General features: G+C 51.7%; 4 protein-coding genes across 4 annotated transcripts; 2 read left to right on the top strand and 2 right to left on the bottom strand.

Annotated features, from left to right (window-relative positions):
- Window positions 1-33: 33 nt before the first annotated feature.
- N7532_008055 (MmgE/PrpD family protein) lies at window positions 34-1598 on the top strand (the record flags this gene model as incomplete). Its single annotated transcript, XM_056620547.1, has 4 exons — window positions 34-354; window positions 426-563; window positions 611-1359; window positions 1466-1598. 4 exons carry the CDS (start codon window positions 34-36, stop codon window positions 1596-1598), a joined length of 1341 nt encoding a protein of 446 aa, XP_056471353.1.
- A 366-nt stretch (window positions 1599-1964) lies between these two features.
- Window positions 1965-4472, bottom strand: N7532_008054 (putative lipin Smp2; the record flags this gene model as incomplete). The annotated part of the gene is made up of 4 exons (XM_056620546.1): window positions 1965-2940; window positions 2999-3878; window positions 3941-4303; window positions 4364-4472. 4 exons carry the CDS (start codon window positions 4470-4472, stop codon window positions 1965-1967), a joined length of 2328 nt encoding a protein of 775 aa, XP_056471352.1.
- Window positions 4473-5422: 950 nt separating this feature from the next.
- Window positions 5423-8789, top strand: N7532_008053 (Fibronectin type III domain protein; the record flags this gene model as incomplete). Its single annotated transcript, XM_056620545.1, has 3 exons — window positions 5423-5538; window positions 5612-5790; window positions 5860-8789. The coding sequence occupies 3 exons, from the start codon at window positions 5423-5425 to the stop codon at window positions 8787-8789; spliced, it is 3225 nt and encodes a 1074-aa protein (XP_056471351.1).
- Window positions 8790-9312: 523 nt separating this feature from the next.
- Window positions 9313-11056, bottom strand: N7532_008052 (glycoside hydrolase family 47 protein; the record flags this gene model as incomplete). Its single annotated transcript, XM_056620544.1, has 4 exons — window positions 9313-9398; window positions 9460-9634; window positions 9702-10749; window positions 10830-11056. The coding sequence occupies 4 exons, from the start codon at window positions 11054-11056 to the stop codon at window positions 9313-9315; spliced, it is 1536 nt and encodes a 511-aa protein (XP_056471350.1).
- Window positions 11057-11719: the final 663 nt, after the last annotated feature.

Below are 11719 nucleotides of genomic sequence, written 5' to 3'. Positions count from 1 at the left end.
GCCAGAAATTAATGCGCACAATTAGTATACACGATGCCGCAAGAAACACGAACTGAGCGACTAGCAACATGGGCTGCCAATCTACGATATGGCGATATCCCGGATGAGGTGGTCCAAAAGACCAAGGACTTCTTCTTAGATACTCTAGGCTGTGCCATTGCCGGTCGCCATCATCCGGCAGTAAACGCGATGGCTCAATTTGCGGTTCAAATGGGTCCGTCTAATGGCAAGAGCGAATTGATCGATGGTGCTTTGAAGTTCACGACTAGTCCGGCCTTCGCTAGTCTGGTTAATGGAGCTGCGTCCCATGTGGTTGAACAGGATGACCTCCATAACCGGAGTATTATGCATCCTGTAAGTTCTTTTTGTTGACAACCCTCCTTTACCTTTTCATGTACAAGGTGAACATATTGACTTTGTACTAGGCAACTGTTATCTTTCCTGCGGCTCTTGCTGTAGCTCAAGATCTGGACTCCAATGGAGAAGAATTCATCACAGCCTGCGTTGTTGGCTATGAAGTTGGCTGTCGAGTTGGCGAGTTTCTCGGTAAAAGCCATTATGAAGTATATTCCCCAGAAAATGACAGTCTCTTGTCACAAGGTTAAAGTAGCTTACACTGAAGCAGCGCTTCCACTCCACCGCAACAGGTGGCGTCATTGGTGTCGCAGCCGCAACAGCACATCTCCTCAAGCTAAGCGCGGAGCAAACATTGTCTGCAATTGGAACAGCCGGAACTCAAGCAGCAGGGTTGTGGCAATTCCTTATGGATGCAACACACTCCAAGCAAGTTCATACTGGAAAAGCATGCTTCGATGGGATCTTCGCTGCCTATTCCGCTCGAGACGGCCTCCTTGGACCTGCCGATATTCTCGAAGGGCCTAAAGCTATGGGCGTCGCCCTTGTTCCCGGAGATACGCACCCTGAGGCAATTGATGAAAATCTTGGAAGGGATTTCGAGGTTTCCCGCTCTAGCTTTAAATGGCACGCCTCGTGCAGACACACTCATCCCAGCGTTGATGCGCTTTTGAGCCTAATGAAGAAGAAAAGTGTTATGTTTGATGATATTGAATCAATTACGACACGCACCTACCAGGCTGCTGTGAATGTTCTGGGTCTAAGCGGGCGAGGCGAGACTGTTCATCAGAGTAAATTCTCGATGGGCTTTGTTCTGGCGATTGCGGCGAAGAAAGGGCACGCTATGATCACCGACTTTACTGAAGATGACCTAAATGACGGCTCATTAAGAGATTTCCAAAACCGTGTTACGATGGAACTTGATTCGGACATTGATAGGGCGTTCCCAGAGAAATGGAAAGGCACTGTCATTGTCACCTGCAAGTCAGGACAGAAGTTCTCTGAGTCTGTCGAGTTTGCAAAGGGAGATCCTGAACTCCCCTGACAAGGTGAAGTCTCTAGGATTCCAGGTAAGAAACCAGTCGAGGCTAACACTGAAATCTTCTTGCAGGGAGGAAATCGAGAGAAAGACACGAACCCTAGCCACCTATGGAGGTTTCACCGATACTAGCAAGGTTGATCTAATAATCAAAAGAGCGTGGAACTTGGAGCACGAGAAGAATCTCCAAGGATTTGTCTTTTAGATTGATCCAGCGAGGAGACGCTTCCTTCCCACCTGGGCAATGGTCCAGATACACCACGCAACGATACATACATATTGATTTCCGGACGAATGGAGAATACATGGAGGCCAGACAGTACCTTAAATGTCGAGTCATGAGGAGCGATGTTCATATGCAACTATATGGACGATGTATTTCATGCAAAAAGGTTACTCTAAACAGCCAATCTTCAAACGCCATGAATGCAAAATTAAAAGCACATAGAACAAAACAAGGCTTGTGTATGGTGCAGGTTCCAACTCCGGATCTGCATGCAAATGTGTTGAACAGGGTATCTCATCACCAGGTTGGACAGTGTCAATGCAGACAATCACAGTGAGAATATGTTCAGGTCTCACGGGACTTGGGTCGAAGGGGAAGCGTGGTGGAAGTAGCAAGCTCTGGAGCTTCTGAAGTTTGAGCGGCGGAAGGGGTATTATCTTCTTTGATGATGGGTTCGTCCACACCTTCTGGATCCTCAACAGATTCCACTATGGACCCCGCCGGATTGGATACGGCCTCGGAGGCCTGCGAAATGTAACTTGCTTCGAGATCACGACCGTCTTCGTCTTGGTATTCGCTGCCCTCGCCGCCACTCAGCTCATCATCGTCATCATAGTCTTCTTCGTCAGCATCCTCCTCTTCCACAAAAATATCAACTTCTCCGTTTTCATCGTCGTCGCCTTCGTCCTCGTCTTCGCCATCATCCTCATCTTCGCTGTCGGTGGTAGAGAAATCATCCAAGTCCTGAGGCGTGTCACGCCAGTACGTGAAATCTGTGTACTCCTCGCCGCCTGATTGCACCAGAAGGCTGGTTGGAGGGAAGAAATGATCCAACAGCTCTTGCATCGTCACATAGCTGCTCTTATACTTGTTCAGACTGAGCAAATCAAGAGAAACCTCAGCGTTGGAGTTGATCGTGAAGATGCGCGTGGAAGGAATGTTGACAGTTCGATAACTCAAGGCATCGGTCAACCGATTTCCAAATCCGGCGTAGAACGGATTCTCCTTCCCGGAGAATAAATTGAGGACGTCGCGCAAGCAAGCCATCTTGAATACCTCGGGCTTTCTGAGATAAATCTCGCGTCTCAGCGCAGCCATTGTCCTGTCTGGACTGCAGATGACAGGACCTTTTGGCAGCCGATAGCCATCTTGACAAACACCGTACAGGTATGCGCGAGTGGTGTCCGACTGCCCGACTGATCGACTGGTAAGATACATGATGTTGTAGCCATTGTTGACAATATCGGTGTATAACTTGGCGACTCCCGCATGTGTCCAGTCACGTCCTATCATGTTCAGAACATGTCCAAGGGCGTCCGATCTGCGATTGGTGGTCAGTATCATTTGCAAGAGAGAAGACCTCATGGGGATGAACATACTTCGTGATAGTGCCATCGATATCTGAAATGACAATTGGGGTATTCCCATTCCAGAGATACATAGACGCAGTGCAGGTAGCCTTATTAACACTGAACGACATAGTGTTTGGGCCGGGCTTCAAATCGAGAGCCTTGAGTTGATCACTGGTCAAGCGCAAGGTTTTGGCGTAGTTGCGCGTCTCAACCGCAAATGAATCATGCATTGGCGAATGGGGCGGAGTGGGAAATCCAGGCTGAACATCCGATTTGGTTCGATGATGACGCGCAGTCAAGGACGGATCCAGAGGGCTGCGGTCTCCCTCACTGTGATAACCCGGGTCTGAAATCGCATCTTCGCTTAATGCAGTATTAGGTCGCATGGAGTTTATTGTCGCTCTCCGGTCAGCGGCCTCCTTTGCCTCTTCACTGCTGTAAATCCACAAGTTGCCATGCTCATCTGCGCCGATAAGGGCCCCAATGTCATAGCTTCCTTCCAATTCCTCTGCTAGAATCTTGCGAGCTAGAACTTCGGCCCGGAGAGCATCCTCCTCGTTACTCTTGTAGCCTGTCATGTCCAACATGAGATCTCCGGTCTCGTTGACATGTGATGGAATGTTCGATCCGGACAACTTCTTGGATAGCGAGATAGCTCGATCCATCGCCTCTTGAGGAGACACCGGAGGAGGGCTGCGGGGGCGGTTGAGTTGCTTCGCATCATCGTCAGAAGTCGGCTCTGCACTGGCCATGGAAGTTCGATCACCAGGTGCAGATTGAGGAAGCCTGGTCGAAAGTATGTTCTCCGACACCGAGTGATCGAGCGAAGGTTTCGAGTTGAACGGGGCGTGGAGGGCAGGACTGAGATCCGAATCTACCGGAGAACGCGACAAGGGAGTGATTGTACCTTTATGACGACACTCGCATTAGAGAACCCGAAAAGAAGCAAAGATCGATTATTCGACTTACCTAAATCTGTAGTTGCCCGGGACTGTCGCGGAAATGGCATGGTCGGCGGCGTTTTCGCACCTTCAGAGACAGCATCACCACTCGATTTCTCTAGATCCAGATATTCTGGTTCTTGGAGAGACGACTCGAGGTCTTCAGTTGGGACCTTCGGGCTACTCGCTGGAGATACCAGCGGAGAAGTTTGCAGAGATGCGGGGATATCGTCCGTGGTTTCGAAGACAAAAAACGCTTCGCCTCCTTCTCCCAGTTTCATAGCATAGTCTTGTTTCACCCCATTGACTTTAAATTCCACCTTTTTTTCGAACGGACGCAAGAGCGAGAACTTGCCGAAGCGGACGTGAAAGGGCGAGCAGGCGAGGGTTCCTTGGAGGAAACATGTTAGCCTGAGCCTCGGCCAGGGAATTTCATCGATATATTGCTTACCATCTTCTTGTTCTATCACAATCACATCGATAGCTCCGCTCAATGTCGCCGGGTTGATCGAGTTCCATGTCTTGGAGACAGAACCGCTGATACTTCGGACGTACTGCATGGCGCCGGTAGGGTTGAGCACCCCGAAGGCACAGCTCCGCGAAGATCTTCAGGCTCGAGGAAACGAAAAGGATGTGCAGGGTGTCGTCGAGGAAGTGGATCGGCAGGAGGAGGGGAAATGGCAGGTCCGTTGGGAGTCGGAAGTAGGAGGAATCGCCGCCGCCAAACGGCCCATGTGACACTCAGCTAAGGAGCAGGTGCATCACCACCGCCACAATATTTGTGCAGGAGATGGGAGAAAATAGAAAATGAGGGAACTGACAAGAGAAAATAAGGTCGCCCAGTTTTCTCATTAACTAGACGGGGTCTCCGGATCTGTTGGTCTTCTTCAACACATTCAACACCCAACGTTTATGACTAAGCACGGCCAACCTGCCGAGGTCGTTCGCGTTGGCTGTTTTCATTTGGGATTAGCGGCCGATCTCGAGCCCGTGATTGCGCTAGCCGTTTGTGGTCATCGAGTACTGCTGCAGATGACTCGGTGTACGAGAACTCGTCGTCTTTCGACAGAGTTGCTCAATTTTTTGGCAATTAAATAGGTCATATTGAATTTATTTTTCGATGAATTGCCGTATATTGGCGAATTCTTCAGTTAGCTATTCTCGTTTTACTTCTGTACTGATTTGATGTCTCCTCCTTCAACAATCCCTCCGAGTAACCCGTTAAAGACATTGTGGTACATAGCCGATATTATTGGTATAACTCATCTGATGGGTTTGAGATCACCATAGTCTCAAAAAAGAGACAATCCCTCACTAACCGTGATATACAGTCATGCAGAGAGTCGAGCGCGGGGAAGGGTCATGATAGCGCTGACCCGCTTGGGAGGAATCTGACTAATTTCACGTGACACGTCCCACCGAAATGGAGACAGGCAGATCAAGACAGTAACGGAACTCTCACAACTCACCCGGTCCTCGCTGCCCGCGTCCATGGGTGCTCGACGCTGGGATGTATGAGCCACTCCACCTCGCTTTCGACGCTTACCCTACCGTCGTCCCACGAGTGAGGGTTAGAGGCGTCATGGCTCTCTTTCTGGCGGTCTCAATCTTATGGGCTCTGATCTGGTGAGTTCTCATGTTGCTCTGTTTTCGCCGGCTCCCGACTAAACTTCACTCGTCTTAAGGCTCCTTTATCGAGCATGGCAAGTCTGCCAGACCCCGAACGATATCCTAGTCGAGAAACTGGGTCTGGACATCCCACCTCCCCAGAGGTTACCCTTGAAGAGATCACGGCACGTGAGATTCGCCTTGCATGGAAGCAACCGGACTTTCACAATTCAATCCACAAGCATATCATCCAAGTTAACAACGTCAAAGGTACGTTACATCTCGATTTCTTGGTGCATGGCCAACCTCCTGGCAGTCAGACATGCTAAAGATCTTTAGTGGGCGAATCGAAGCGAGCAGAAACGGCCGTCGAAATTTTGAACCTTGTTCCTGGCAGCGTCTATCACATTTGCGTGCTTTCAGTTAGCGCAGCGAATTTCCAAACTCCCAGCGCGATTCTCCATACTCAAACGAAATCTCTTCCATTGTCCCGTGCCCAACAAGATGCTACTGCCAGCGGACCAACCATTCGAGCGTCGATTCCCAAATCGACAATCGGCCTGCCAGCACCCTCAGCACCGGTTATGTCCCGCGAACACAGCGCTGGTCAATTGCCTGGCAAGCGGCCTTCTACTGGTCGCAAGCTGTCACCTGCAACCGGAACGACCGACACAATGCATGGTCATTCTGACGAATTACTTAAAAACTCTGCGAAAAATAAACGGGATGAGACACTCGAACAACTGGCGGACCGACTGAAATGTCTGCAGCAAGAGAACGACAACGTTGAAAAGCAAGCAACGGAAGAAGAGGACGAACATATCGCCCTCCTAAAGGACCTCGAGAAACAGCGCGATGAACTGAAGAAGCGTGTCAAGGAGAAGGATGAAGCCAGTGGGGATTTGAAGAAGCATGTCTCCAAGTTGGAGAGTGTCAACCGTTCCGTCCAGGGCGAAAAGTCCAAGCGCATGAGACTCCTTCAGCAGAAAGAGGCGGAGCGCATGAAGCGCAAGAATGACATTTTGCGCTGGCAAGAAAAAGTTGCTCGGATGACTAGCGATGCTGCACAAATCAAAGAAGAGCAGACGCGCCTGGAGGAAGATGGGCAGACTCGAGCCGATGAAATCCGCAAAAAGATTGCGGAAGAGCAGGCGGATATGAAAACCATCGATGACGATATCCAAGATAAAGGCGGTAAAATCAAGAAGCTGGAGGACGAGAGACAGGGTCTACAAGGTGGTGACACTGAAGATGGCAAGGAACTGGACCGAATCGACAATGAGCGGGCCCGGCAGTGGGAGGTGAAGCTGGCTAACTTACATGCCCGATATGCCACACTCGTGAACATTCATGCCCAGGCCCAGCAACAGTACCAAGAGGCCCAAGAACGATTGAAGTGGCTTACCACGCAGCGACCTGGTAGTTCAGGGCCATTTTCTTTGCCGGCATTGGATTTGGACATGTCGAATACTGCAACAATCCGACCTCGCCGCCACCGCAGCTCCTTGACCAGCAATGTTTCTTCACCCGTCAACTACCCTGGAGTCGAATCAGCGTTCCCAGGAGGTCTAAACTACAATCCGCCAACTACAAGCTCTCCGACATTCCCTCCTATCTTCAATATCAACAACGGGATGACTCTTCCCGGTCTTGCCGATCCGCCTGAGATTATGCGGTCTGATATGGAGACTTCGTTTAACAACCCGCAAATGAGTCCCCGCGCCGATGCCTTCCTGCCATCCGATCTTCTGGGAGACGAGGAGTCGCCTGAGTTCCCGCGGCCCGTCACTCACCCACGGTTTTCCACTTTGGATTCCTCAAATAATCCATTGGATGGCTTTGGGCATGGTCCTGCATCGCCCGTTTCTTCGGGGAGCAGGCCTGGTAGCATATTTGCTAGTCCGCTTGAAACGCACCATCGACGGGATTCGGACTCGCAGGCAATGCAACTATCCGTGGCAGGGGAGGAGCCAAAGTCTGCGTCTAGAAGACTGTCAGGAATTTTCGGTTTCCGCCCCCGCGGCAAGACCTTGGCTGACGAACCACCGATGCTGGGAACTTTGAAATCTGGGCAGAGTCAGTCTTTCCCACGCAATGTTGATGAGCTGGACCCAATCGGCTCACGGAGCCGAAGGCTCAGCTACTCGGGCAACTGGGCCAATGCCATGTCATTGTTTCCCCGGAGCAACACAAGTGGGGTTACGACAGACAGTTCTTCGGATCATGTCCCTTCTCGCCGGGCCGCGTTTTCGAACATTTTCTCATCAACTAAATTTGCGAAGAGTGGTGCCGCTAGCCGTGGAAACTCTGACTTAAGCACCGGATACAACCAGTTTAGCCCTCGCCACGATCCTATCGATCCATCGTCTCTGCTCGGTGGTGTTCGTCGCGGTTCTATCTCTCCTCGGCCGTCCTCCACCTTTTCTTTCGACAACCAAAACCAGCTTCCGCATCCCTCAACGGACAATCGACATTTTGGTTGGCCTTCAACGGATCAAACTGGTCACCGCAATAGTCCCCTTGGGCTCGACTGGGCATCCCCATCTACATGGTCTAGAGCGCCATCACGCCGTCCATCGATTCAATATGGATCATCAGGCCATCTCCCATTGGGATTAACTGGTGAGCCGGATTTCGTCGAGGACTCTCACGATCGTCAACTCCGGCCGCTCCAGGCCCCCATCGGCACTCGGCCTTCTTCATCCCATCGTCCAATCACCCCAAAGCTGAATCCCGCTGCCCCGTCCTTCAAGGGAATCTTCTCCAGCAAGAAATCAGACAGAGGCAAAGACAAGGTTAAGGATCTTGGCGCACCCTTCGATCTCCAACTGGACGATGGGTCTCCTGATGAGCGTCGCACGTCTCGCGATTCCCGCTCTCTTTCTCACTTTGGCGGTGACTCGTACGAATCCTTGGAACGCATGCCATCTGGTACATCGGCGGACAACGCATCTAAGGAATCGTTTATTCGCAAGATTACGCGCAAAGGCAGCTCTAGCAAGTTTAGCTCTTGGAAGGATCGCTCGGGTTTATTCTCCAAGAAGGGCGACTCTTCGCAAGGAGACATTGACGAGGATATGGCCAATGAGACGCAGCTGGGCAAGAGCATGGACAGTACTGTGTCGAGTGTCCCCTCGGCCGATCGTTCTACCCGCAGCAGCCTTGGCTTCTTCTCGCGCAAGTCGCGCAGATCCGATAAGGCCAGCGAGACGAGCGAGCGGACTGATGAAACCGGTGACGAGGAGATTCCTGAAGTTGCCGAATCGTGATACCACTATCGTTTTCATTTTCCACTTTTTATTTTTACCTGAACCCTTATTATTACCCACATTCTGGAGTCACATACACACTGGATATCTGGCATACTTGACCAATTATTCTTACTCAAATATTACTATCAAATTATTCTTATCCGATTTCCACCCCGTAATATTGATCAACTAGACGGGTAGACGATGGAGAGCGCTGAGCAGCCTAATACGTGGTCTTGATTATGATAGAATCGTCTCGACAGTGCAACAACCTTCAGGATAGCTAGGATGCCAGGTACGATGGCTACAAAGCGTGAAGCTCGACCGTCTACACGGATTTGATACTGCAGAGCGGTATTTGATGTACTGCCCTGATCAAGTTTATGACCGATGCAAGCAAACACCCCACTGAAAAGAGAAAAATAATCAGATTAAATATATGACGGGGCCCGGTATAGGGTGCTCTAAGGCAATGATTATCTACTAGACGACCACCAGGAAAGCAACTATCTTAGGTACAGTGTCGCACTTTGTCACAGATCTAATCGCTTGCAATGCGGATGGGGTGGGCCTCGGTGTTGAACACAAAGGAGTTTTTGCTGCCTCGCTGGACTTGCCATGCGGCATCTATAGTGGGTAATTAGCGACTGCACTTTTGGGTTTTCAAGGCATGTTGGCAAATACATACCCTCGGAGTGGGCGAGGTAAGAGTATTTCATGACTTCGGCGAAAAGAAAGCTTTCCTGGTTGTCGTACTTGGAGCCTCCGTTGGCCTTGTTGACGTTCGACACGGCCGCAAAGCCGGAGTCAGTGCGGCAAGTTTCATTGATCGCGACAAAGGCATTCCAAACCCAGTCACGGTACTATATGTTGATCAATTAGATTCCATCTTGCAATTCGGGCATGGGAAAGGTTCAAGTGGATACTCACAATTTCCTTGCCAGTAACGCGGTGTGCATAGTAGAAGCTCTCAATAACCTCAGGGCGCAGGACGTACGCGCCGCTGCTGATATAGAAGCCAGCACGCTCATAGAAATCCTTCTGGTCAGAGGGAACTTTCTTCGGGTCCCAGCCCCAGGAGTCAGGGCCGATCTTCGTCAGGGTTGAGTTGTAGGTCGCCTCGCAGCCATCGACAAGCTGAAGACCGAAGTCGATGAAGTCCTGGCGGTCCAGCACGGTACCACCCAGGATGAAGCTACCGCCGTCGAAGCAGGTCAGGTGCTGGGAGCTGAGATCATAGTTTCCATTATTGTACGAGCTCAGGAACGTCAGGTCCGAACGGGGCTGTGGGTGCGACGCCAAGTGTTTGATGGTCGACTCAGCTGCGAGCACCCAGCGGTCCTTGTAGGTGCTGAACCGCTTAGGGTCGTACACGTACATCTTGATCAGATACTCATAGAAAGAGTCGTCGCCTCCGTTCCACGAGACTGAGCCGTCGGCAAATTGGCCGTCCCCGATGTTGATAGAGCTGCCCACGAGGCCGGGGAATGGCTCGCCGCTAGATGGTTGCGGGTCCAGCAAGTACGACTCGGCTTTCTGGCCCAGCTTGGCGTATTCATCGTTTCCGGTCAAGTCGGAGAGACGCGTCCATTCTAGAACCAATGTTCCCGTCACGGCAAGCCCATTGGTTGTCGCGCCGTCGTTACCCTTCGAGGTAATGTTGAGGTTATTGTATGGAACTCCGGATGGGGTGTCGAAGGCAAACTTGAGCACATCGGCCAGGTTCTTGGACTGGGTGAGTAATTCGTCGATGAGTTTCTGGTTGTTGACAAGATCGCTAGCGGGTCCCTGCAGCAAGTCGTAACCCGACAGCATACCGGCCAAGTAGCGGATCGTGGTTTCGAACAAGCTGACGGTATCGGAGGTCTTGGAGAAGTCGATCTTCGCGACGTGCTCGAGAATGATGTTCACGACATCGGCCTTGCCCATAATGACCGCTGTGGAGAGAGCGTCGACTGCGGAAGCGCCCCATCCGTTCCTATCCCCGACATCGTTAGCCTTGCCGAGTCCTCTCCATCACCTGTTGCTGGATATCTGCGCCGAGGACACAGTGCTTACCTGGAGTCGGCATGGCCATTGCTAACCGGAGTCAGCTCGTCGTGGGGAAATGCATATTTCATATAGCCATCCCACGCATGCTGGAAGGCCTCCTTGACGGCATCTGCTTTGGCCTGGTTGGTGGAGGGTTCCTGGCGCAGAACAGCCTCGGTCTCGCCGTAGGGATAAGCTACCGTGGAGCCCACGAGGCCCAGGGCCGCGATAGGGAGCGACAAGAGAACGCGCATGGTGTGAGGGGTGAGCACTCCAGGACTGAATGGATATAGTAAGGAACGGAAAGTTGTATAAATAAACAGGGCAGCGCCGGGGTATCACGATGAGGAATTCCAGTCGCTAACGAGGGACCACCCAGGCGGGTCAATGCGACTCTTATATGCAGGGCGAGTTGGAGGTGGATCGGCGACAAGTGTGGGAACGCATGGGGGGGAGCACGAAAGGGGAAGCCGAGGCGTCACATCGATCTGTTTACTTTCCCGTACCTGCACTTCCACTTCCACTTCCACTTCCACTTCCACTTCCACTTCCACTTCCACTTCTTGCATTATTTATTATTGCACTTCCACTCTTCCCTTCGTCGCCCTGGGGATCTGCACGCCATGCCGGCAGTCGATTGGCCGTTGTCATGCCAGTTCTGGCCCATCGGGGGAATGCTGTCCCACTCTCGAGGGGTGCTGGGCCGAGTCCGACCAGCGTCACTCCGTATGCAAGCCGTCATGGCCCGATCGCGTGTCCATAAAACACAACCCTACCTTACCTTATTTACCCGGACAGCGACACCCGGTGACGGGGGCAGATGACAGGATGCGGAGTCCGTTCCCCTCGAGCAACTTTGAGCTTGGATCCCCCAGTGGCGTCGGGAAGGGGGATCGCATGCACGCTCGCACAGGGAC

This window comes from Penicillium argentinense, assembly GCF_028826775.1.
Source record: "Penicillium argentinense strain IBT 30761 chromosome Unknown utg000009l_segment0_segment0, whole genome shotgun sequence".
Taxonomy (NCBI): Eukaryota; Fungi; Ascomycota; class Eurotiomycetes; order Eurotiales; family Aspergillaceae; genus Penicillium; species Penicillium argentinense.
The sequence above is the reverse complement of the archived record's forward strand: the minus strand, read 5'-3'. Positions and strand labels throughout refer to the sequence as shown.